Source organism: Apium graveolens, chromosome 4 (genome assembly GCF_009905375.1).
Source record: "Apium graveolens cultivar Ventura chromosome 4, ASM990537v1, whole genome shotgun sequence".
Classification (NCBI taxonomy): domain Eukaryota; kingdom Viridiplantae; phylum Streptophyta; class Magnoliopsida; order Apiales; family Apiaceae; genus Apium; species Apium graveolens.
The window spans coordinates 303,878,149-303,905,852 of NC_133650.1; the positions used below are offsets into that span (position 1 = coordinate 303,878,149).

General features: G+C 32.9%; 3 protein-coding genes across 10 annotated transcripts; 2 read left to right on the forward strand and 1 right to left on the reverse strand.

Moving 5' to 3' along the window:
• Positions 1-459: 459 nt before the first annotated feature.
• On the reverse strand, positions 460-19,347 carry LOC141721489 (SKP1-like protein 20). 8 transcript variants are annotated; one of them, XR_012574743.1, is made up of 12 exons: positions 19,188-19,345; positions 18,327-18,432; positions 12,382-12,545; positions 12,042-12,204; positions 7,537-7,647; positions 5,948-6,166; positions 5,392-5,583; positions 5,174-5,287; positions 4,988-5,075; positions 4,056-4,172; positions 2,148-2,254; positions 460-720 (listed from the first exon to the last, which is right to left on the reverse strand). XR_012574743.1 is itself a non-coding variant. In XM_074524434.1 (10 exons), exons 5-10 carry the CDS (start codon positions 7,597-7,599, stop codon positions 4,569-4,571), a joined length of 681 nt encoding a protein of 226 aa, XP_074380535.1. In that variant the 5' UTR covers positions 7,600-7,647; positions 12,042-12,204; positions 12,382-12,545; positions 18,327-18,432; positions 19,188-19,344; the 3' UTR covers positions 4,183-4,568. The 8 variants fall into 8 exon arrangements, 1 of the variants encoding a protein (XP_074380535.1); XR_012574744.1 differs by having other exon boundaries at positions 460-726; XR_012574746.1 differs by lacking the exon at positions 12,042-12,204 and having other exon boundaries at positions 19,188-19,347.
• On the forward strand, positions 14,044-14,835 carry LOC141719994 (uncharacterized). Its single transcript, XM_074522356.1, has one exon. It carries the CDS (start codon positions 14,044-14,046, stop codon positions 14,833-14,835), a length of 792 nt encoding a protein of 263 aa, XP_074378457.1.
• On the forward strand, positions 14,869-27,704 carry LOC141719995 (uncharacterized). The gene is made up of 2 exons (XM_074522357.1): positions 14,869-18,078; positions 27,267-27,704. Exons 1-2 carry the CDS (start codon positions 14,869-14,871, stop codon positions 27,702-27,704), a joined length of 3,648 nt encoding a protein of 1,215 aa, XP_074378458.1.

A 27,704-nucleotide genomic window follows, 5' to 3' on the forward strand; every position in this document is an offset into this window, starting at 1 on the left:
AAAATTTTAAATTCATACGTATTTTGTGGGTATTTTGGGCGAAAAATCCCGCCAATTGGCATTTTGGGCAAATCTCCCCAAATGATGGGTATTTTGATTTTTCACCCTTAATTATTCTAGTAATAATTATTTTAAATTAACGTTAAATTTACATAATCATAGTCATCAACTTCGTCCAGTAAAGATGCTCTAACAAGACACCAACATATTTTAGATAAAAAAATTAGCGTTTTTTTATTGAGTAAATAATATTCTATTAAACTAAGTTACATAATCATAATCATCGACTTTGTTTAACAAAGATGTTCTAAAAAAGAAACCAGCATATTTTAGATTAAAGATTTTAAGCACGTTTCTCATTGAGTAAATATAACAATCGACAAACCAACTTTAAGCGCTTATACCACAGAATCGATAGACCAGCAAAATGCATACCTATTTAAGTTGCACCTTAAAACATGATTGAAAGTTCTTTATCCTTTTTGCTAATTAAAAATGGTTTAAAGTCGATAATTAACTCACAAGTATAAGTGTAACCGAGCACAACTTCAATTTAGACATAGTACCTTCATCTAGTTTTCGGTAAAGGATCTAAAAGAAGAACATCTGAACTTGGCACAGCAAGGAAAAGGAATAGAAAAAACTTATAAGCCACTCCTAGCCTCCGAGAAGGTACCGACGAACAAATCACTTCCAATCATACGCCATCATGGTTTAGTCCTGTCCCTCCAAACATAGTCACAAGTCAGGCTAAATTAGCAAGGGTGTGAAAATACGCTGGCATAATTAACACAGTACACATGCAAAAGGTCTTAGGGAGCGAGAACATGAACTTCTAAAGAAAGTATAAGTGTGATCATTATATTGAAATAACAGAGCAACTGACAAGAAAATAGTAGGACATATATACTGAACCGCATAAAATGATATAGTAATAAGAATTCATCCTGCTAGAACCTAAAAGGTGACAACTGGCATAGGTATATAGTTATAAGAATTCATCCAGCTAACCAACTAGTCATAAAATTCTAAATCTCAAATAAAACATGTCCGTAAAAAAAAAGCCTTGTGCCTTCATCAAGGAGGCAGGAGCCTTTCTCACAGCATAGCACTATAAACATATAACAGGGAAGAAATTTTAACTGATAGACATCAGATTCTTAAAAAAACTGATGTATTACTCTGTATTTTACATCGGTTTATTTACTCAACTGACGTTAAACATAACTAAACTTGAGGAAGCGATGCGAAACTTCTGCTTTTACATCGGTTCCAGTCTTGAAAATAATGGGCCTTCTTTAGATCCTTACGGCGTGTGTACCACGTCTCTTCTCCACTTTATTTTCCGCAACTAGTTATCTTGATTATTTGTTAGTTGCATGCTCTCTATGTTCAAAAGACCAACTTTGTTTTTGCCACATATATATGTGTTACCAATATGTTACTAATACGATGTGCTCACAAATTTATGATGTACATAGACCCTTTTTTCAACCGACTAGTTCTGTAATGCTTAATATGGGTATGATTGAAGTAATGGATGGAATGTCAATTTTATGAAAAGAGACCGTGGAGATGTAATGAGCAAACGGAAATTGAAAAGAAAAGTGCAATTTTTTGATTTAAAAATAAATTAATTGTCATATTATATAAAGTGCTCCGTTGGATTTCTGAACTACTTGAACTACTTGAACATAAGTTTTGTTAAAGTAGGGCTCAAATGGCACTTTTTAGTTGCAAAGACAAAATACAAGAACAGAAGGTAGGTGAACACTAGTCATGAAGTTCGCGCAAATTTTATAATATTTATCCTGTGTCATGACTAAAGATAGAAGAACACACAGATAGTCATACATTTACGTATGCATTATTGGACCTAAAATCAAGTATGAGTATGATAATTTCATTACAGTTCTGAATTAGGAAATGCTTGGACACGGAAAATAGCTTCAACAAAACACACAAACACAAATACACACACACACACAAACATATATGATACATCAGTTGAAAAGTTATAGTTATTTCCAAGAAGGTAAAAACTAAAAAGTATGCAGAGCAATATCAAGAAAAGTTAATACTCCTAATTTAGGTCAGTGGCTTTTAAACATTATTGCACAACCTGAAAAAGGTAAACAAAATTGTACCTTGTCATTCATTTAATTCCACCGGTAGCTAGAATGAGTCTACTTTCCTGACTCAAATGAGATCAGCATAATCTAAATTAAATCTCCGGGCAAGTTCCACTACTTCGCTGCAGAAGGCAGGAACCAAAAAGGAATCAGACATGGAAAGAAATAAAGGGAAATATCATGCTAGCTAAAATTTTCTGAATCCGGTCAACCAGCAAAATAAGCAATTCAATATAAAAGAAAAAATTGTAGAATAGTTAAAGCTGATAAGATGCATATCTATATCGAAGTCACTCGATTAAAATGCAAACAACAATTGTAGAAAAAGAGATATTGAAGTGAACTCTCATATATACAAAATAACTAAAAAAGTGCTAATGAGGAGCAGGACTATTCTTGCACTTTATAGGGCATCGAACAAGTCATTCTTGTTGAGCAAACCAATCTGACTACAATTCACGTGTTCGGAATGCGTACTGGAACATAAATGAAGGTGGAACAGTAACTACGACATGCTTTTTAGCAAGTGCACTCTAATATTAGTTATTCTTATTTTAATACACAAAAGTGCAACACCATAACGTTTAACGGCACATTTCAAAATGATAATTGTTTCCTATATGACACTTCATATTAATAAATGCAACATAAAAGAACTAAACCTAAATATTTTTAGATAAACAAGTTTATATGTAATATCTAAGTTTTCACCAAAAGGTTTTTAAATGCAGGTTTGTTTTCCCTGGGTATAGATTCCGCGCAATGCGTGTGAAAATGATACAACTTTGAACGCTTAGATAAAAAATGCTTAGATACTTATGTGGCATATATAATGAAGTTTGTGAAACAAAGTGTCCCCGGAGGACTTGTTTTTATCCTCCCGACTTTTTATTATTAACTTGACATGTATTGCAAACTAAGTGTCTATAATTCATTGGTTTATAGCAAACCATGGTTAACTAAATGTATAATGTATAAGATTATTTACAATTTCACTTGTGCAAAATTCACATGCCTAGTCCCCGCACCCGTCTCCAATTTGATAAAAATTTAACAGTCCGATATTTGGATCTGCACCCATTTTTGACACCTTACAATGAGTCTGCCTATAATATAGTAAAAACGTGACATTGTTCATTAATAAATTAAGGATCAGATTTTTTCCATAAGAAATTTTGTTAGCTTCCTAGTCAACACATTTATATATAGAATCTTGTAACAATTATTATTATTCACAGTTTAATAATTAGATAGATGAATTTTTTAAATAGAAAATGTGGATTTACAATTATTTCTACCTTTTTCTGAGTTGGGCTTTATCCGATTATTTCACCTCCCACCAAGTTCCTAGCCTTCTCTAGCCACTACTTTGTATCAAGTAATATCAAGACTTTTTTACTTTTTACTTTCCTAATTTCTAGCAACACGATTTTGCATCATTACCTCTTTATCAAAGTTCGTCAAAGGAGAGACAAAAACATTTGCAATTAAAAATCATCATAATTTAATTTTAAAGATGTCTTTACGTATAACTCCAATCACAATTGATTAAGAGACATGTTAGTGAAACTACAAAGTTTTAAAATTTCATGTGATTTAGTCAATACAAGAGATTAGAGAATCAAAAGCTGGCATTTAAATCAACAACCTATAGATAACTACCCAAGCACATTTTTAGAGGTTTTTCTCTATATAAATTATATCAACAAATGTACTTCGCATTTTGGTTTTGGTTTTAACCATTTCCTCCTCTAATAATTCCATTCAATATGTTAGTATCAATATGTTTCCGAAATTGTTTTAGCACCTATTCTTTAAGTAAGAGATATTAAACCAAATACACTTTCTTTATCTCTTTATGAAATACAATAAATAAGCAAAGAGTAGGTACGTGGCAAGGGATGCGGAGTATTGTCAACTCACTTATACATATTAAATTAGCCACATGGAAATGGTCCACATTGAGTTATTTGAACTAATGGTGACCTTAAACTGGGACGTTAGTTGAAACAAACACTACTCTCTCCCAAGTTTGTGTCTCTGCAAAAGTAATGGAACTAATCAATCGTGTTACATGATGGGAAAGCAAGAGTATCTTGCGCCATTTCCTAACAACAAAACAAGAATGTAGGGGGTAGGGAGCAAACTATAAATAGAAATTATTGCATCAATTTTTAATGCACAACAGTAGTGTATGAAGCAAATTATGATGCAAGGGAAATCCTCGAATAGAATTTCAAACTACCATCTGTACCTATCAGAATAACAAAAGTATAAATAGAAAGATACCATGAGATAACGTCACCAAAGAATACCACAGATATATTCCATTACTCTATGTTTACAAAATAAAACGCTTGGACATTATACATATTACTTGAGGATATGCTGATTTACAAAATTATTTGATGAGGTAGGCAAGTTTAACCTTCAACATCAGACTGCAGAAGAAGACACATTACGGATACATCAAAACAGAGCAAGTAAGTCATCTCAGGGCTTGGAAAATAAACGAGAACATGTACGAAAGTAAAGAACTCTAATATTCACGGAAGGAAAACATCCCAGCCACTTCGTCCAGATTTCATTACTTCTTTAATATTCAGATCACTAACAGACTTCTTCTGTGTTCCACATTAAGATAAACTTGGTTCTCTAGCAGAGTATAAATTATATATAGCTAGTCGATAAGCTTCTGAGAGTGGTATAAGATAATATTGTCATAACTCTTAAGTTTTAGAAGGAACATGATGGACACTTTATTGTGTGAATTCTTAAGTGCTTTGATTACTGGTTACTCAAGCCAGAAAAAAGGTAAGAATGCTACAAATGAGGGGAATAAGAAGCGAAGATACCTCCATCTCCTCCATTAATGAATGAAACCAGGTCATCAACTTCACGAGTATCTTCATGTTGCACAGCCTCCAATCCAGCCATGAAGTTCTATCAATTTAGAAGATAACCAAGAGTTAAAGTTTTCTATTGAATTAAGATAATTGAAATATATCTTCAGGTAAATCTTTTTCTAATGGAAATTTCACCTTCAGATTTTCTATTTCCTTCACAACTATCTGCTTCTGCTTTTTGTACAATTTTTCCAAAAGCCTGATTCTTGAATTAGAAGCTGAATGCCCCCGTGACTCCAGCTTTTCTACCTGCATCAGTTGACATAATCAACATAATATGAAACAAATGATCAAAAACGCGAGTTTCAACACTGGACATCAGAAACTAAGTATGCTGGTTACACGAAGAAAACCTCTGGGAGATCAACACTTAATTTCAACATATGCCAAATCTCTTCAGTAGAACTTTTACTAATTCTTTTTGCCATTGCATCACAGGTGCAATCAATCAGCGGCTTAAGTTGCAGGTAGTGTGCAAGAGTAATTAACTCACAAAGACTTCTTGCATCCATTTGGAGGAAGTTTTTATCAAAAGTCTTGCGCTCCTATTCAAAGAGAAAGCCAGCTATTAGAATTTGATATTTTATGTACTTCATCAAATGCAACCGCAAAGGAGATTCTGCCACCATTGCACCAGAAAAATTAATTTAATTTGTCTGGCTATAGACATTTGATATTCATATGCTTACATGGTTCCTGATCTTTACATACTGGACATTTCCAACTCTTTAGAGATGAATTTCTCATAGCCCTGTATTATTATTTTTCATGTAGATGAGATAAGGAGTAGATACTCCGTGATGCATTACTCATTCTGGACAACTTACGTATGAGAGAAAGTAAAGAAGACTTTACAACAGTCTTAGTCAAGGAATCACAGATCATAGGTTCAAAGCAAAGATATCTAACCTCGAGAGAGTGACAAACTTTGTGAAATCGGCAGTAATCAAATACTAAACTTAAAGAAGTTGCTCGAACACTTGGGAGTACTGATATTGGACTATCCTCTGAAGATCCAAATCCGGATCTTATTTCATGATCAAATGTAGGGCATAATATGGCAACCTCTTCTTCCACTGCTTGTGTAAAACCCTCGGAAGTTTGAACCCATACATAGGACTTCATAGTCTGGATTCCACAATAACGAAATAAATACTAAAAACTATAGTGCTAAAAGGGTACAAAGTTTACAAACTATATGGCAGGGAAACACAAATAATATAATGCTGCATGAGATCTCATTGTTCAACTAACATACTGCGAGCATATTAGATACCTCACGGAGCCCCATAAATTTCGATCAAAACTTTGGCCTCAAGTAACATCAGTGCAAAATCTAATATGCTTTAGACTACCTTAATTCTCAAATACAGATTTATCAATCTGAAGAAAGAAAAAGCACATAAAAGTTCGTAGACAGGTACGTACATGTAAATTTTGTAGTACATATAACTAAATCTTACATAAATCGGTTTTTCTATCATGTGCCCATAGATACACAATAAGCGCGGAAAATTATAAATTTGGGCCATTTTGATTGGTATAGCTTTTGTGTATGCAGGGGGTCCACCACTATTAAAAAGAAGAAACCAATCAAAATAAGTTAAACTTATAATTTTCCACGCTTATTGTGTGCCCTTGGGCACATGATAGAAAATTCGTACATAGATTAAAGAGGAAATGAAAAAGAATTTGGAGAATGAAACCTTATCTTAAAAAGTCAAAGAGGTGGGGATATTACCAAAACTTATATTTATAACAATTGTGGGAGCAAGTAAACAAATAAAAAAGATACAAAATCTAAACAGAGGGAGAGAAAGAGGGTAAAATAATGGTATGTAATTTAAAAAGATAAGGCCTGAATCTAAACATAAAGTATAGAGAGTGTTTGGTGCATAAGATTTTTAGTACGAGGGTAAAAGTTAAAAGAACCCAACGCCTCTTGGTGTTTTGGTATCTTCCTCGCTCCCTTTACGGGATGTCGAGGATTCGAACCTTTACAAAAGACAGGGTTGTGCGTGAATGTGTTTAACTAGCAAAAAAAGGTAAAGATATTGCTTAGAATTTCAAGAGGGAGAAAGAAGAGTGAGTTGTTTTATCAAAAATATATCAATCAACATGTGGATATTGTTGTTGACTGGTCTTAAAAAACAGAAGACAAATGTCCATAGTCACTAAACTTGTGTTTGTCTTGTGCTTTAATGTCGCACATCTTGAAAACTTAATATATAATATAAAATGCTTTAACTAACTCCTTTTTTAAAAAGCAACACAATTCTTCTAGTACTATTCTACTACTATTCAGATCCAAGATCAAAGACTTCCGGTTGTCACATGGTAAAAGAAAGGGAAGAGAAATGACACTGGATAATAAAAAACATCATTTGTTCTCAATAGTGATCAGATAGTTGACTATACAGACGAAATAAATAGATAACATGTTACATTGAATAAAGAAAAAAAATTAACAATATATAGAGATCATAATATAAGACTACCTCTGGCTTCTTCCCCTCACTTTCAGCTTTCAACATGGAATTGACAACAAGGTCGTTCGACATAGATTTTATCTCCTTTCACAATCCACCTGTAACCAGTATTTTGCGAAGCTGTGGATGACCAAATAAATATTGTTATATGAACAAAAAGTTGAACAAGGAGATTAAAATAAAGAATATTACCAAAATCCTTCTTTTAAAAGAAATCCTCTCTCTCTATATATATAAATATGCTCACGGTATCTATATAAATATATCTCCTTTGGATTATCATTATCTTAAGAAAAAGTACATTATTGTGTTTTTACATTTTTGTTCGAATAATTGCTTTTTCCATATTTTAAATGCAAAAAGAAGTAAAATTTGAATAGGAATAAAATATTGGGCCCCGCCAATTAAACAAGTCCAGAAATAGAGGTATGTCCCACTAGAATAAAAAAATATATATATGATAATGTTGAATTTTATGACATTTTTTAAATTAATTTAGTAGGGCCTTACAAGAAAGTAATATAAGACAAAAAAACAATTCTAACTGGTGGGTCCTACTTCCACAAAATTTGACATTATAAGGTATGTAACTCGTGATATTCCTACTTGTCAAACTTCCTTGTGTCAACCTTTTTATAAAGGTAGAAACGGTTACACGAAAACACATTAACATTCAACACATTTTACATCCTCTAATTAACTTTTTAATTCTATCTTTAATTGGGGCCTACCACTAATTTAAGCATTTTAAGTATTCTCGTATAAGACGTTATCCAAAGTTACATAAGCGACTCTCCTCCGCATCACATTTCTCGCACTTTTAACCGGGAATACATCTAATATAATCATTCAATAAATCTATTCTTTAATTACAGTAAATGTACCGTAATGATCACATATTTCGAACTCTAGGTAGCACAAATACTTGGGTTATCCGGGGTCAGATACTTGACAAATTTTACCAATAGTACTAGAAATTGCTTTTACAAAGAAAAAAAATCAATTCTTTCAACGTATTTTCTTTTGGTTTAATGATTAGAATTTAAATTTAATTCGATTCACATTAGGGCCTTAGGTCTGATAGTAGGTTTTATCATACAAAGCATAACATCAAACGACTATCTATATCAATTATATATAATTAGGGCTGAGCAAAACCGAACAGGACCGAAAAACCGAACCGAACCGAACCGTGCTAATTCGATTCGGTCGGTCCCGATTTTTTAAAAATTCGAACCGAATAGACCAAAATAAAATCAGTTTAGTCTTTTTTTTAAAAAAAATTAGTCAGGACCGAATAGACCAAATCATATATACTATTATTTTATATTAAATACATTTTATATATATCTTAAAAATTATAATCCTAATTTTTAATTTTTTATTATATTTATACACTCTTAGAACTCTCTATATCACATTACTTCATAATGTTTTAGAGTTTATAATTTTTGGTTTAATTTTTATTGCAGTTTTGTAAAACAAATTCGGTCTGTTTGGTTTTTAAACGGACCAAACATAATTATTTCGATTCGGTCCGGTTCGTCGCACAATTCGGTTCGGCTCGGTTGAAGAAAAAAATGATATTTCATTTTTCGGTCTATTCGGTTCGGTTTTTTACCGAACCGACCGAACGCTCAACCCTATATCATTGAATAACCCGTGTAATGAACAACCTTATTATCAAATTTGTCAAATATGTTTATCCTCGCGTTAGGCATTCGCATCCATGCATCCCTGTACTGTATCCTTACTTTCAGCTTTTATTGTGAAGCGCCGAGGAAGAGGAGCAAGAATTTGAAGTGAACACTGTTAACATCAACTTTTAGTATCAAAATGAACATTATATACTTATATTATATAATATGCACAAGGGGGATCTTATCCAAAGTTTTGGTAGTTATGGTCCATGTACTGCCAACTAAATATTGATCGTGAGGATTTTTAAATAAATTGATCATAACCGTTGGATCCAAAATAAAGGAATATACTATAATCAATGATAAGCATGTATTCTATATTGAATAGAATCTCCTACCTTTTCAATGATTTAAACCAAAAAAGTAGGTATTGTACATTGAATAGAATAATAATGCAAAATTTGCAATTATTTTTTGTCTTCAAAATCAAGATAATATATTTTGTTGTCTTTAAATAAAATATATATAATATTAAAAAATCGTGCATCGCACGGATTCTAAGCTAGTATTAGTAAAAGAATGAATAGATAATTTTGAATGTTTAAATGTTTCAGATAGTTTATCTATATTTCATACTATTAAATCTAATTTGGGTGATCAACCTCTATCTATATTTCATAATATTAAATCCAAAAATTAAAATTCGGGTAGTAGGTTAATCTTACGATACTTGGCCCAAGTTAAAAACAATATGATTATGGATTATATGATCCTCTGGGCCGCATAAAAATATTGAAAAAAAACATGAACCTTTTATTTAAGATCTTGCAGAGTTATAATATGAATAAACTATGAGATATTTAAAGTGATTCTATACATTATCTACTCGAGTTAAAAAAAGATTATTGGTTAAATTCTCACTAAAAATAGATGAGCTTTTAGAAGTGAGATCATATATTGTTAGATATAGGGGTGTTCATGGGTTTGTCAACCCGATCAAATCGACCTAATCCAACCCTCTTTTAGACCGATTAAACTGATTTAAAAAAACCCAATTCATGATTGGGTTAAAAAATATTCAAACCGCATTCAATGGGTTGGGTACGGGTTTAAGATTTTTTCGGCCAACCCATCCGAACCTGATTTAACTTAAGCCTCGTTCGATAATTTTAATATAATCTATATATTTTATGCAATTGTATATTATAAAATATAAATATCTTCATTTATAGTTACATTTTGTGTATGTGCATATGATTTACGACATGATATACATTAATAAAATTTCAATTTAAACAAATTTATATAATAGTACCAAAATCGTAAGTTCTACTTATTTTATTTTATAAAAAAAATATTTGAAATTAGCAATTATATATAGTATAACCAGACCCAACCCAAACCGATGTACGACGGGTAGGGTTAGGTCAAATAGTTTCAAACCGATTTAATTAGGTTGGGTTGTAAAAACGCCTCCAATGCGGCCAACCCGACCCATGAACACCCCTAGTTAGATATATGATATAACATGTGCGATTCAGGTGATTCAGAGATTATATTATCATATACGTAATTTAGATTCCTCATTTTTTTCTATAAAAATAATTCAGCGCAATTATTAGGGTCACTCTAGAAAACCTTTCTATTAGTGTGCCTGAAAGGCAGTCTAAGTATTAAATATCACATAAAATAAGCATATTTAGAATTTTCAATTCTACCTTTGACATTATAAAAAAAATTATATTGTTACAAAACTAATACTCTATTACGTATTTTTACAAATCATCACACTATTATTTTGACATGATTTTCACGTTCGTATTCTCGGATCATTTTTTTCATTAAATTATATTATAAATCATGCTAATATAGACTTATCTATCATGGCCTTTATATTCTCTTTTCCTCTTCCAGTGGAGTATTGTCAGTAGAGTATCAGGCGATACTCCACTTTCAGTGGAGCATCATGTAATTGTTTTTACTTTTTTGAATATTTAAATTATAATTTTATTATTTTATTATTTAAGCATGTACCATATTCTACAATTTTTAATGTGTTAGGGTTCAACAATTCTCAATCCGGGTTTTAGACATATTTTTAAAAAATGAATAAAACAAATATCAATTTAGGGTTTAGGATTTAGGTAAACCCCAACTAAAATGTGCACCTTAATTTAACAATTTTAAAATTTTACATGATATTCCACTAACAAAGGAGTATCAGGATACGCAAAGGAGTATTATCGTGCCTGCCACTGGAGTAACAAGTTGTTACCCCACTGAAGATAGAGTATCTGGTAGGTATTTTGGGCCTTTTAAAATGTTGGTGGGTATTTTGGGCAATAGTTATTAGTAAATGGTTATCTACTCCCGTTATTCTCATCGTGACTTTGGTCACCCAAAAATTATTTAAGGTTATATATTCTTAAAATGCAAAAAGAAATAAAATACTCTTTAAGTAATAGGTTCCACCAAATAAACAAGTCCATAGTAATAAGAGTTGTGAACTAAATGTGACAAATTATATAATTAGAAATCAATCTTGTGTTAAGGTTCCACCAAATTAATCTGACAAATTATTCTTTATGTAATTAAAATTCAAGTCCATAAGTAATAAGACTTGTGAACTATATTTGAAAATTCTTTATCAAAAATCAAGTCCAACTACCAAAATTTAAAGACTTAAAAGTAGCAAGTCCAAGTTTAAAGAATCAAATAATTTACAAATAATTAATTTGAAAATTTTAACACAAAGTCTTGAAGTAGGCCGGTTCTATGAAACAAAACCAAAATAGGTTGAACAAAACCATAGAAAAATAAAGGAGAACATACATTAGCATGTAACAAGTAGTGAAAAAAGTGAAAGTCACTTGCCTAATAATAAAACAGGAGGTCCTTCACCATACAATAGGTGCATCGTCATTGATTAGTATAATAGCAGCAAGGACGAAATTTGCAGCTGTGGGAAGATGAGCCCAAAGTTTTTTCTAAAATCATAGGTGGTTCACGATTTTCAAATGCCAAAATCCCCCAAATCCTGGACCATAAAAGATAATCAACCTCACATTTCGAAAGAAGATAACAAATAGACTCAGACCTCCTTGACACAAACAAATGACTCACAGACAAAAACCCATTTAAACCGAGCTTTTCTAAGAATCACAACCAACAAAAAACTTTATATCAAACGTACAACTCTTCCACACAATCTTACCCACAACACATCTTCCGGAGGAAAGAAGAACTAAGCCTTTGAAAGGCTAGGTTGATTTACAATAGAGCACAATAGAACCAGGCTTCCTCTCTCCCCTATCATCCAAGATTTTATGTAAAATCTCTGCTGTAAGACTTGCAACACCTCGACCAAATAGGTAATACCTAAAACAGGCGATTTAGAGATTCTATTATCAGGAACATAATTATAGTTTCCTAAACTTTTACCTTTAAAATAGGCAATCATATAAATTTACATATATATTAATAACTTAGGATAGTTTCGTGCAGAATGTATGAGCTCTTTGCTCAGTTTTTGCTAATAATTGAGAATAATCAGTTAAGATTTTTCTCTCTGGAATCTCAGAGCTGTCTTGTCAATATGACAAGTTTATTAACCTAAACTTTCTTCTATTTTCCCATTCATAATATATCCTATCAATCATTTTCTCATTCATTTAGTATAAGGTAAAGGCTTCAGATTCGTAGCTATGAGTGAATACAACAAATCAAAACTAGAGGAACTGTATGCAAACTTGGCGATTGAAGATGACGATGAAAGCGGGGTGATAATAGGGGGGGAGGAGATACAAAAGAAGAAAGAGACGTTTATCCTTGTGGGAAAATTCATGACAGAGAAGAATATCAATTTCCAGGCCATGCAAAATCTGTTAGCATCATTATGGAGACCCAAAGAAGGCATGGAAGTGCATGACCTAGGAGGCTACAAATTCTCTTTTGTATTCTATCACATCATGGATCTACGAAAGGTAATTGAAGGTGGACCTTGGTCTTTTGAGCAGAATATGCTTGTGTACAAACAGATGAAGGAGACAGATGATCCGCAATTGGTGACATTGAATGAAGTCGACATTTGGGTCCAAGTGTACGATATACCCAAAGGATTCATATCGGAAAAAATTCTTAAAAGTGTTGGAGACTATGTGGGCAAATATGTGAAATCTGATACTACAAATTTTGAAGGAATATGGAAAGAGTACGTGAGAATTAGAGTTACTATTAACATACAGAAACCATTAAAAAGACGAATGAAAATCAAGAGGGAGGGAGGAGCATGGAGCTGGATTAATTTTAAGTACGAAAGGCTGGGAAATTTCTGTTTCGTGTGTGGAATTGTGGGTCATACAGAAAGAGACTGCAACATTGTGTACGAGAATCCTGACAAGGAGATCGAAAGAGCATATGGTGTTTGGTTAAGAGCACCAGGTCGGAATAATAAAATCAATGTCGGAGCTAGGTGGTTGAGGAATTCGGAGGGTGGAGGTAGCTGGATGGAACACGATGGTGCAGCTAACAGAACAGCGGACAAAGGGGAGAAAAGTAAGGCAAGATTTGAGGAAATTGAAGGTGTTGTGAGAGAGATGGACGGGGATAAGGGAACTGTTGTGATCACAGCAAGATATCAGGAGGAAAATGAGGACTCAATCACAAATTCAAATATAAGCGGTAATCAAGATAAGTCAAATGTGGTGATAGATACAAAAAGAAAAAGGGTGGACTTAGACCAAAGGTTAGAAAATAGTGGGCCTGCAAATATGATTACTGATGGGCCTTTGGAGAGTACAACAGATAGCTCAAATGCCATAAACGTGTCAAAAAACTTGAATGGGGTGGGCTCTGGATACCAGGCCCACCGAGTATTATGAGTTTTCTAGTTTGGAACTGTCGTGGGTTGGCCAACCAACGAGCAGTTCGATTTCTTAAGGAAATCATCCAACAAATAAGGCCCAACTTAATTTTCTTATCAGAGACGTTTGTTACAGGGAAAGAAATAGAGAAGTTGTGTAAAACTATCCACTATTCTGGCTGGTACGCGGTCGATTCTCAGGGACATGGAGGAGGCTTAGCATTATTATGGAAGAACGATGGGGAGGGTGTGAATATTAGAGGCAGCAGTAACCATTACATTGATTTCGAGGTTTCATGTGATCAGGTGGGACGTTGGAGATACACAGGGTTCTATGGGTGTCCAGAAAGATGGAGAAGAAGGGAATCATGGCAACTAATCAAAGATTTAGGAGCAGAATCTCAGCTGCCATGGTGTATTATAGGAGATTTTAACGATATGTTGTATGCTCATGAGAAGAGAGGAGGTAGAAATCATGCTCGGGTTTTATTGGAAGGCTTTCAAGAAGTAGTACATGAGAGTGGTCTCTCTGATCTTGGTTACATTGGTAGCGAATTCACATGGGAGAGGGCCAGAGGAACTGACCACTGGATACAAGAAAGGTTGGACAGGGGCTTCGCTAACCAGGAGTGGAGACATATGTTCCCACAGGCAACAGTTACAGTGATGGAAGTGTCAACATCCGACCATATGCCATTATTTGTGGAGTTAAATAAGACGAGGTATGTCCCAAAATCTAAGAGATTCCGGTTTGAAAACATGTGGATAAAAGAAGAACAGTGTATGAAGTTAGTGCAAGATAGCTGAGAACAGATGGTAGGTAAGAACATAGTAGAAAAAATGGATTATTGTTGTCTAAAACTTGAAGAATGGGGGGGAGGTAAGGTTAAAGAAATGAAAATAAAGATCCAAGAGTTCAGAAAGGTGATGAGAAAATACAGATCGCGACGAGACAACTACGGAATAGAGAAGTATAATAAAGCCAGATGGGAGTTTCTGAAACTACTGGAGAAAAAGGAAGTGTATTGGAAGCAGCGGGCAAAACAGTTTTGGCTTAAAGAGGGAGATCAAAATACGAGATTTTTCCACAGTTACGCTTCTGGAAGAAAGAAAAACAATCAGGTGACAAAGCTAAAGGACAAACATGGGGTCTGGAAAGAGGGTAAGGAGGATATACGAGAAATTATCACGGAATACTTTGAAGAACTGTTTCAAACGACTGGGACAGCAGGAGAACTATCTGAAAGGGAGTACGTACATCGAGTTGCAGAGGAACAAAATCAGAAGCTAATGATGCCTATTACGAGAGAGGAAGTAAAAGAAGCGGTTTTTTCTATGTATCCTGAAAAATCACCGGGATATGATGGACTTAATCCAGGGTTCTATCAAGCTTATTGGAATATAGTGGGGTCCGATGTGGTGGATTTATGCAAGCTGTTTTTTGATACAGGCGATTTGCCAGATGGTGTTAACCATACCCTGGTATGCTTGATACCGAAGAAAAAGAACCCTCAACAGATGACTGACATCAGGCCTATATCCCTCTGCAATGTTCTATTTCGTATATTGTCCAAGGTTCTAGCTAACCGTCTCAAACAATGTTTGCCAAGCCTTATTTCTGAGCAGCAAAGTGCATTTGTTAAAGGTAGGCTTCTAACGGATAATGCACTTATCGCGTTTGAGCTCAACCATTACATCCGTAGGAAGACTCAGGGAACAAGTGGCGTAGTTGGTTTGAAGGTAGACATATCTAAAGCCTATGATAGATTAGAATGGAACTTCCTGGAGAATATGCTGATCAAGTTTGGCTTCAACAGTGTGTGGGTGGCAAGAATCATGCGATGTGTTCAAACGGTATCTTACAGCTTTATCCAGGATGGGTGTGAGTTTGGGAATATTAAACCAAAACGAGGCATTAGGCAAGGGGACCCTATTTCCCCTTACCTATATATCTTATGTGCGGAAGGACTAAGTTCAATTATCAGAAGACATGAAGAAGTAGGGCTCATACATGGCTGCTCTATTGCCAGGGGGGCACCTCCCATATCGCATCTCCTATTTGCGGACGATTGTTATATGTTTTTTAAAGCTACTGCCCAGGAAGCAAGAAGCATGAAAAGCATTTTACAAAGATATGAGCAACTCTCGGGACAAGCTATTAATTTGTCTAAGTCAACTACTATCTTCAGCCCGAATACAGATGTCACTAGCAGCCAGGAGATTTGCGACATCCTACAAGTGCAAAAGTCTGAGCTTCCAGGAAATTACCTGGGCTTGCCGATGTATATTGGAAGACATAAGAATAATGCATTCAAATTTTTGACAGAACGAATATGTAAAAAGTTACAAAGCTGGAGGAACAAGCCGATGTCAAAGGGAGGAAAAATGGTACTACTAAAATCTGCAGCTCAGTCAATACCAAATTTCTGGATGAATCTTTTATTAATTCCTTCTGAGATTTGTAATGAGATTCAGAGAACGATGAATGCGTTTTGGTGGGGGAATGGGGGTCAGGGAAAAGGAATAAGGTGGATGTCGTGGGAACGATTATGCGAAGGAAAGGAAAATGGAGGGTTGGCTTTTAGAGATTTGAAAAAATTTAATGTTGCTATGCTTGCAAAACAGGGGTGGAGATTGTTAAATGGTGAAAACCCCCTAGTTACGAAGGTGATGAAAGCAAAATACTATCCCAACACAAATTTTCTAGAAGCTAAGGTGGGAACACACCCGTCATACATGTGGCGAAGCATTATGGAGTCTCAGGAAGTCATAAAGCAAGCCAGTAGGAGAAGGATTGGAGATGGAAGTACTACAAATATTTGGAAGATTCCATGGCTTCCGTGTTTGTTAAACGGACATCCACTAACTACTATGCCTCAGGAACTAGTAGATGTGCAGGTTGGAAACCTAATGAATGAAACTCGGACAGGATGGGATGAAGATATTTTGACAGATTTATTCTTGGACAGGGATATCCAGTTGATAAAAAGTATCCCGATTTCAAGAAGTATTCAGCAAGATTCCTGGTATTGGATCATTGAGCAGTCTGGTCTATTTACTGTAAAGAGCTGTTACAGAAAACTGGTGGGTGAACAACAGTGGCCTAATGCTGGTTTTTGGAAGAAATTGTGGTCATTAGAGCTTCCGGGAAAAGTTTCAAACTTCATGTGGAGGGTTTGTAAAGGTGTAGTGCCGACAGCTATGGCCCTGGCAGAAAAGAGAGTTCAAATCCCTACAAGATGCTCTTGGTGTCTAGTTAAAAATGAAGATATTGGACATGTGCTTTTTGATTGCTGTTTTGCAAGAAATGTGTGGGGGAAAGTTGCTGTCCCAGAGGTGGATATTGATAGGTACCAGGGTAGTGTATGGGATTTTCTGATTCCATTATTTAATACTTGTAATAGAGAAAAGTTGAGCTTGATAGCAATGGTCTGCTGGAGCCTATGGAATCGAAGAAACAGATGGATCTGGGATAAAATAACGGGGTCAGATTTTGGAGTTCATGCAGCTGCTATAAATCTGTTAAATGACTGGAAGAGAGCCCAGGTCGAAAAGAAAAATTACAGGCAGGTGATTAACTCGAGCCCAAGACACTGGTCACCTCCCCAACAAGGATGGGTAAAGATAAATGTGGACGCTGCCCTGTTTGAGGCATCTGGAAGCACTGGAATTAGCAGCATAATCAGAAACGAGGCTGGTCAGTTTATTCGAGCTAGAGTACGAAGAATTGATGGCAAAATGTATCCCCGAGAGGCAGAAGCAGTAAGTTTAAAAGAAGCACTATCATGGACGAAGGACTTAGGATTCAGAAAATGCGTTTTTGAGACGGACGCTAAGTTGCTGGCGGAGGCATGTAAAGGAACAAATGGAAGATCATTTTTTCACACGATAGTCCTAGATTGTATTGAGTTTTTTAAGCACTTTGATGATGTGCTAGTGAACTTTGTTCATAGGTCTGCGAATGGAGTGGCTCATGCTTTAGCTAGGGCTGCTCATTCCATGTCAGGCTTGCAGGAGTGGCATGATGTTGCTCCGGAGTTTATTTCTGATGTACTTCTTATTGATTCTATTTAATGAAAGCAAGTACGTTTACTTCAAAAAAAAAAAAAAATCACAATACAAAGTTTTCGAGTTTGCATTCAATCATCCATGTCCGACTTTACTAGGCCAAGTAAAATGTTTTTAAAAAATTATGCATAAAAGATTAAAAGTAAAGCATAACTCCCCAAAGAGAGTGTAACATTCATGAGGAGACAAACAACAGCCAAAAAAAAAGGTCCCAGGTTTCTGAGAAAAACCTGGCCATTTTATCCAATTTTGCTAACGTCACGCAGGAGACCTACTTCTCCTCTAATACCAAGTTTTGTCCAAAATAAATGCGTCTTTTATCCCAAAAGATCATATCTGGTACAAACACAAAGACACATGCTAAGAAAATGATTTACAAGTACTACTCTTGTATTTAACAGCATCAAAAAATCATGTAATAAAACAAGTTATACATTTAAGTGTGTATATATTGCAGTTCCGTTACAAATCTTTACCCCTAATGCAGCTAACTCCTAAAAAAATTTATTAAAACAAAATCTTAACCAATACAGCCATTAAAGAACAGAACAATCAATTAAAATTCATTAAAATTTTGGACGAGGATTTTTATATGTATGAACCATATTAGGTCAATACAAATAACAAAAGCCATCGATGGTGTTTAAAACTCCAGCGAACCGGACCGGTGACTAGAATAGAACGGGGTCATCGTCATCCACCACTTATCCTGATTAACATTTTCTGGTTACAAATAATTCTATTTAGGTTTCACACCGACAATTAGGGATCCAGTATTCAGATACGATATTGAAACCTCTACCACTAATAGCAACTGTCACATTATTTCGAGACATTCCAAACAATTTCCTAATTTCCCTTCTCATTAACAATCCAAAGACTAGTTAAAATCGACATTAATTTTCGACAAATCATGATATTTAACCCTAATGCTAATGCAGCCCAAGACTTCTGAAAACGTATTAAACAAAAAACTAATAACAAATATTAGCATTCTAAACGTACAATAATCAAGTGATAAAGTTTGAAACAAATTTAGGTTAAATAAATATAAGGAACATTCAGAAAGTAAGTATAGATAGAATACATACAGATGCTTCGTATGTATATAAGTTCCAGAAGATAAGGCTGGTTGATTAGTTGGCCCATAGTTTACCGCCGGGAGCGATCTTTCAACTCCGGCAGGTGTTTTAAGCTGCAACGAGAAAAAAAGAGATATTTATATCTACAGTCTACTATATAAATAGCATAATAATCGATAGTTTTTTTATATATCATGCAATTATAATAATGTTATAATGATGTTTGTAGAGCAATTCCCACAATATCCTTATATAGGTTCTTGAGTCAAATTTTGAAGAAATGAAGCTTTTCAACAAACTTAAGTCCCCCTGTATAAGAACTTTGAATACTTCCTCACTTTTAGCAGTTAATATCCCCTCGACTATTATTATATTATATTTTTCTTACCCGTTATTTTATATTTAATTAATTAATGAATATAAATATGGTAGTAAGTGTACGTTTAAAACGAAATGATTAAACTTAATATATACAATGTCGTTACTGTGTTTATAAATAAAAAACTACACATTAACATATATGTTGACAACAGAGTTGACCAAAATCTTAAATTTTATTTAAATAAACTATATGTAGTTCTATATTATTACTAAATTCACTACTAACTTACAATTAATTTACTCAATTTAAAAAAATAAAAAATGCATAACTGAAGTCAGAATGACTTGCAATCATAATATACAATAATGTAAAATTTACATTATTATTAATATTAAAGTTGATTTTAATGAAAAATATTAGTTTTTGAAATTTAACGCATGTATGTATGAGAAAATGTTAGTTTTTTATTTACACTAGTGTTAACAAAGTAAAATTAAGTCATATGTATGTGTGTGTTGGCATGTAAATTATTGTACGTTATACTTCTCTTAGTAAATTATGATGGTTCCAATTATTTATATGCTAAATATCTGATTTATGTACATGTATAATCATTATTAACATCTAGTGAGATAATTTATTACTTAAATAGCATGCATTTATAATTATTCGAAAATTAAAATTATGTAATAAATAAATTGCTATAATTTATATATGGTATTCACATTATCACTAACAAACAATCCATATCTATTTTTTACGCAACCGGGTATCAATCATGGTTGTAACATAAAAATGAATTATATATTTTTAAGACTTATTATTGATATTCATGATTTTTTTCAAGAATTCGAAAGAAAAAATGTATTTATTTCGTTATTTAAACCGTTTTTTAAGTTTCTTTCATTACGAATCTAATATTTATTCATATAAAAATTTGATAACATTTTATACTATTCTTCTAAAATTAAAAAATTTCAGTTCGATAAAGTTTTATAAATATTAGTTGAACTGATTAATTCATTCAAATTATTGAACAATATATGTTTTTTCCTTAAATAATATAAAATGCATTGAATCAAATACTACAATATAGTATAGATATAACTTTTATTTGAATAATTCAAAATATTAAAATAATTCAAAATATTTGTACAATATTATCTTGATCAATGAATATTGCTAATCTAAAAAAATTCTTTTTAGAAAGTTATTTTTTTAAGTGAAAAATAAAAAATAAATTGATTTAATATATCATCGTATTTTTAACATATCTAGTGAGATCTCATTTTAAATTTCAAATATTCTTAAATTGGGACAAATCCCAAAAATAATAATGCGTTAACAGTGAAGATAGTAATTTTAATATAAATAATCAATTGACTTGATCCTATAAAGACCTCAAACACATTAATTTATATTAACATAAGATTTTAAAAAAAATCACATTATTGGTAATATATTCTCGCCGAGCTTGTAATTTAAATTTACTAAACGTAGAATGTGACGATGTTTTTCGGTCGGGTCATGTAGTCAAATTTCGAGTATTTTTTGAACAATGGACCAAGTTCTAAAATGCATTGACTCATTATAATTCGAACTTATCTAAATATGTATTACCGATATAGAGTATTTATATATAAGTGATTTTATTTTCAATTTTTTTTTTTAAATTATATATGTACATTTTAATTACTTTTTATAATAAAAAATATGTTAAAAATATATGAGATATATTTTCAAACTAAAAAATGATTAATAAATAAGATAATAATCTATTTATGTACTATGCCTAATTTTATATATGGATTTCAATTTTTTAAAATTAACTGTACAAATATTGAACTAACTGTCTTTATTTTTGTGAAATTCAAGTATCTTTAAAGTTAAATAAAATATTAATTGAGCACACTTACATATTATATGTATGATAGTTAATTGAAATAACTTGAGTTCGAATCCCACAAATCACAATCTTTTATATAAATATTAAAAATAGGGGTAATTTAGTCTTTTTAATGAGACTTTTTAATCTCATCAAATTATACCCTTGTTCTCCTATTATATATAAAAGAGAAGAGATATGTGAAGTTATTATATGTTATGCTAAGGTCATGCTTGGTTTAGAACAAAAGGACCAAAATGTTACTATTTGAATGAATAATGTCCAAAATGTCATTTAGAAAAAAGCCCAAAATGTCATTTAATAACAGTATATAATTTACCATTTTTTAAAAGAGAAAAAGGGAAATCAGATGAACCTGATATATCATTTTTGTAATATGCGGTTTGTAATATCTGGGATATATCATGTATTCATTTTGCTAATAAATAAATATTATATATTTTCAGTATTTATTATGTGAATTATTTGTTACGTGATATATGTGTTTGGATGTCTAAAATTGATATAAATGGAGTATTTTAATTTTTATATGTCCAAAATAAAATATAGAAAATTGTCATATCTTCCTATTTATTTTTATGTTGAATTATGATTATATAGGAAATTTATGGATTTTATAAAATCTTTTTCCAAGTATTTATAACTTATTTTATATAATCGGGAACCAGCCGACTTCACCCGTTTTTACGTTTTTATAACCCGAAACTCTTCCGAGAATTCCTTCATAACATAATTGCAATATTCCGAGCATTTTCCATGTTTCGACTTTTTCGATTCGGCGTACGGTTTGTCCTGTGCGGGTCCCGGCGCAATATTTTCGATACAAAATTCATTTCGGTAATCAATAAAACTCGTATTTTCGATAAACGGGATCTTTTTATTAAACTGTTATAATTATCACCTCGTAATAAGTGTAACCTGGCGCTGAGACCAAGACCGCAGTACAAATTGTACTAATTTGGATAATTATCCCGAAAACCGGTACCGTTTGGATCCGTTTTTATAAATAAACGTACTATTTTATATCCGGAATGATCCAACGGGATACTATTTTTCCGTAAATATAAATAGCCCTTACCGTATTTTATTTCGTACCAAAAATCATTTGCAAACAGTAATTATATAATTTTACAGAGAAAATTCATATATTCATAAAATCTTCCGAAAATCAAACCAGCCTTTGAAGGTGTTAGTGATCTCTGTTTGGAAAGCTCGAGTAACCAAATCGAAGGGTTTGAGGAGTACTATCAGATTCTGGAACTCGTTTTACTGCAGAATCAAAGGTTGATTTTATATATTTTATTTATTTTCGAATTATTTTGATTAAAAATATGACTTTTTGTTCGGATGGTTGTTTGAATGATTTGATGATTGCATGTTGTAGAGTTTGTTTTCCTGATGATTTTCATATGTCATATGACTGATTTGGAGTTCAATAACATGTTCAAAATTGAGTTTGATTTTCAAATTTTGAAATTAGGGTTTATAACATGTATGAATGTTTTTAATTGAAATTTAGGGCTTTTTGTTCTAGGGATTATTAGATGTTGAAATATAGTTGGTTTTGTTCCTCATGGAATTTGCAATCGATTGGTGTATAGCTCGTTAACAGACGATCCCTGGTTCGAAGGGAGTTGTGTTTTGAAGTTTACGGCGAGCTCGCTGGAAACCGGCGAACTTCTTGGCCATTTTCCGGCCAGGTCTGGGGTTATTAAGAAGAATTGATTGTTGGGTTGTGTTTCTTGTGAGTTGCAGATCATATCTGGAGGAGTTGGTAGTGTGAGGATGCCGGGAACGTGTTCTCCGGCCATCCCCGTAATTTTCCGGCGACTGAACTGCAAAATTGCAATTTAGTCCCTGAACTTTTGGGGACGATGAAGTTTAGTCCCTGTAGTTTGCAAAGTTTACAAAAATAGGATTCCTGTTTATAAAATATTTAAAAATCATATTTCCTATTTATTTTAATTATAAAAATTCGTTTTTAATTTCTGAAAATTCCAAAAATTATTATTTTAATTCCAAAAAATATTTTTAATTCAAAAATAAATCTGAATTAATTAGTTAATTAATTTTAGTTAATAATTAATTGATTAATTGGTCAATTAATTCGAAAATTAATTGATTAATTGATTTAATTAATTATTAATTGATTTTAATTAATTATTTAATTAGATTTAATTATTTATTATTGATTTAAAAATTCTGAAAAATAAGTTTCAAGCTTTAAAATATTATTTTAAATTATTTTCAAGGCTCGATAATTATTATAAAATTATTTTGGAGCCAGATTTGGTTAGCAGAACCCTGTTTAGTGCTTTAAAATTGATCCAACAACCCGTTTTGACTCCGAAAAATGTTTTAAAATCATATTAAATACCTGAAAGCCTGTGTATGACCCGAAACTTCTTTATAAATGAAATCTCATTAATTGTTTGACGTGCTATGTGTTATATATGACTTGTTTGCCTGACTGCCGGTCTATATGTTCAGTGTCTACTTGTTTTTAGCGTAACTTTCAATCTGTTGGTCGGATTCAGGTAAAACGAAGGGTAGATAGAAGTATATACCGAATAAAATCGTATGAGTCAAGTATTGATATTTACTTATGATATGTGAGCAGAAGAGGCAAGGCATAAGAAATGGAAACAGATAGTCGAGGAGTAGGAGATTGTGATTGGAAGTTAGTAAAGTCTAGCAAGCGAATACCAGACAAGTGTTCTGAACTTTCTCGAGTTATATTATAGATACTTGATAATCCTATTTTATATTGCAAGTGCTTTGAAACACTGAACCCTAAACCGTGTTTCCAATTATTGATCTTTAAACTATAAACCTTATTCTTTCTGAACCGTTGATTGTTGAATACCCAAATACAAACCACAGATATACGATACTACACTACAAATACATATAAACTAGATACCAACCACTAAATAAAATTGCTTACATATTCAAACCATTGTACCTTATGCTTTGAAAGACCAAATCCTTGTAACCTTGAAACGTTGATTCCTTTGTTATCCAATCCTTTCATTACCTAACAACCATTCTTTAGAAATTGTCATATTGTTCCTATGAGAAGATTGAAACCATCTCATTATTGGACATCCAATGTTGCTTATGATTCTGTTCATTACTTTACATTGTTTATTCTGTTATTATGATAGAATTGGATTATTTTATAAAATTATGGACCAGATTCGCGGTCAGACCAGATTGGTGGTCAAGTTAGGCCAATGTGTGCTTTGGATCCAGTAATTAGAGCAGAGTTGTGTGCCTTGCTCGGGGTTAGTGCATGACTGATCAACAGCCTCACCTTGGTTTTTAAAATGAAAATATAATATCCAATTCTAAATCATTAATCATCATTCACTTGATACCTTAACTTTTTTCACTTGATGATCATTATTCTCAGTCTTGTCAATGTGACTTGCTGAGCTAGTTAGCTCATTTGTGCGATGTTGTTTATTTTCTTTTCCAGTTAGAAGGAACTTGTTGGTAGCGAGGATCCCCAATCTAGCGCGAGAGCTAGGAGTCCAGGTTGATCAAGTTAAGCTAGCTGACAGCTTTTGGAATAGTTTAAGTATATAAAGTTTGTAAGAATGTTTTAATACTCAGTTGTAAGTTTAAATAGTTGGGATTTGGGCGTTGTAATATAAGTGTGTGTGTGTGGCTTGTGTGCATACTTTAACTTGTTGCAATCCGTGATAGTTGGTAAGTAGGGTCACTGTATATTATTATTAGCTTTAGTATTGTTATAAACAGATTATAAATAAGGGGGGTGTGTGTGTGGACCCCAAACTTCTGACCCAGGTTTGGAGGGCGCCACACGGTTAAACGACATGTGAATGCATATTTTACTTAGGCAAATGACAAATCAGCTTAGCTCTAATGGACCCCATACATTAATTTAATTCTATCATTCATTAAAATATCAGCATATTTCTTTTATTTCACACATATAAGGTGTATGTATATTCTTTTCTTTCTCATTTTCAAGTTTTATATACGCATATAGTTAATAGTAGGATGCATATATATCATTTTTGTAGACTCTAGTCTCTACTGGTATAAACATATATGACTTAATGCGTATAAACATCATTTATGTGAATTTTTCGTGCTATAATGAATAAGATGGAACCTCCTTCATGGATATCATACATATTTTAAATGCACGTGATTATGTGTTCTTATAACAGAGATAAAAGAATTGTAAACATACAAAAGGAAGATGGAGAGAAGTGAAGATGGAGGGTGGCGTATGAAAATGTGTTTAAGTATATAAGGATATAAAACGATGCGCTTAACCTGACATAAAAGGTAGTGGTTATATTCTTTTTCCTCTTTTTAAAAGCACAAAAATGCTATATCATTCCCCGTTTTGATATTTTTACTTTAACAAAAAATATTTGCCCGTTAAACACATGACACAGTTTAATTTGAATATATTAAATTTGTCTGGAGAACATATGGGATTTCGAGAACACACAGGATTCTGTAATTTGGGGAGGGAGAAATTACGATCTACACGAACAAGCACAGTTTCGAAATCAATTAACCTGCCTACATCAATCATGAACCTTGAGATAATTAACTGGATTGCATCATGCTGTTTGATGAAATTACCTAGTGAAATGAAATTCACAATATTATACTGCAATCTCCTTCCTTTTATTTGATCAGGACCATATGTTACTTGTTTATGTTTTTTATGTTCTAACATTAAGTACATGAAGAGAATGCAGTTATGGTTGCATTGCGTAAGGTTTCCATCACGAAGTTCGTATAGAGTGATGTCTATATTACTTCCTCCATTTTTCAGCTCTTAATGTCTCCGTGTAGTAGTAAGGAGCTCTTAATGTTGTGCTAAACAATGATGCCATAGTCGGTAATAAATATAAATAGCTATAAGTTACTTCCTCCATCTCAATATTAACATTTTCCCTTCTGGATGTCCCATCCAATAATTTTGACATCAAAATAGTACTTGTATGCCATCAAAACAGTACTCATATGCTGTAAGTCAGAATTGGTTTTCCAGTTGCTAAAATAGTAGTTGTATGCCATTTCCTCCGATCGTTATGCAATTGAGCCCTCTAACAAGGTTACCGTCATGTTGATTATTAATTTCAGGTAATTATAATAAACTTTGATGCCAGTTTTGGCCATATCTGTATTGGATGCTTATTTGATTATGTTACTAGCATAGTAATGATGATAAGAATATCTATGCATTTGTATATTTTCCAAATAAAATAAGCCTATGATAATTAATTATCCGAACTTATTAAATTGTTGTCATTATACGTAAGATAATAATTACGAGATCTACTTGTAGTTACAACCTGTCCTATTTTGAACAGAACCAAGTTTCATTTAAATTTGGCCGTGCACTTAAGTCATCACTTTTAATTTCTAAAGCTAGTTCCAAAATTAAGCAATAGGAGCACCAACTGAAATGAAACTTGTAATATAAATATAAATGTTGTCGTTGGTTCTTGCTGATTTTAGACGTGTTAATACTTGGTACGAATTGTTCTGCAGAAAATGAGAAACATTTTGCAAGGAGAATGGACATTTGAGATATTCAAACAGTTTATGCTAACTTCTAAAAGGCAGAAACAATAAAACATTATTTGAAAGGGCATAAAGAGAAAATGTAGAGGGAAAGCCTAGAAAGTTTAGTTAAGTCTAATGAGACTCAATTATAGGATATTTTATAAAGTTGTTGCTAAATTGTTATTATGAAAAGAACTAGTACTAACATCTCATCTCTTAATATCTAAATGTTAAGTGAAAGGTTTTGATCGTACTTATTTATTATTTATTGTTAACTTGTACTTCTATATGTTTGCAGGACGTGCATCTGGGCCCTGTTAACCGTAGCCTTCTTCATTTTCACCATACACATACATTTTTAAATATTTGGCAGTTAGGTGGTGGTGATATGTTGAAGTGTCGCCGAAAAAACCCTAATAATGAAGATGATCTTCGACCGCTAGATTTTCGTATGGTCCCTTTACTTCAGTCTACTGGTTTCTATGGTGTACCTCGAGTGGAATATTTACAGCTGGATTGGAGTCTCATATCAGCTCTTGTTGAGAGATGGCGGCCACAGACTCATACCTTTCACTTACCTATGGGAGAGGTCACTATTACTCTACAAGATGTAGGTGTTCTTTTAGGGCTTCCTGTTGATAGTGATGTTGTTATTTCTGATGTCACCCCTGGCCCTGATATGAGTTGGCGTTCTTATGTTCCTAAGCTTTTTGGTAAAGATCTCGGTCCAAGATAG

Excerpts from the sequence above, each read along its gene's own strand:
- LOC141719995 (XM_074522357.1), top strand. The coding sequence starts at position 14,869 with ATGGATTATTGTTGTCTAAAACTTGAAGAATGGGGGGGAGGTAAGGTT. Across the intron at positions 18,079-27,266 it reads CTCCGGAGTTTATTTCTGAT|GACGTGCATCTGGGCCCTGT; the intron begins GTACTTCTTATT and ends ATATGTTTGCAG.
- LOC141719994 (XM_074522356.1), top strand. The coding sequence starts at position 14,044 with ATGAGTTTTCTAGTTTGGAACTGTCGTGGGTTGGCCAACCAACGAGCA.
- LOC141721489 (XM_074524434.1), bottom strand. The coding sequence starts at position 7,599 with ATGTCGAACGACCTTGTTGTCAATTCCATGTTGAAAGCTGAAAGTGAG. Across the intron at positions 5,584-5,947 it reads AAGTTTGTCACTCTCTCGAG|GAGCGCAAGACTTTTGATAA; the intron begins GTTAGATATCTT and ends CTCTTTGAATAG. Across the intron at positions 5,076-5,173 it reads AGGAAATAGAAAATCTGAAG|AACTTCATGGCTGGATTGGA; the intron begins GTGAAATTTCCA and ends CTAAATTGATAG.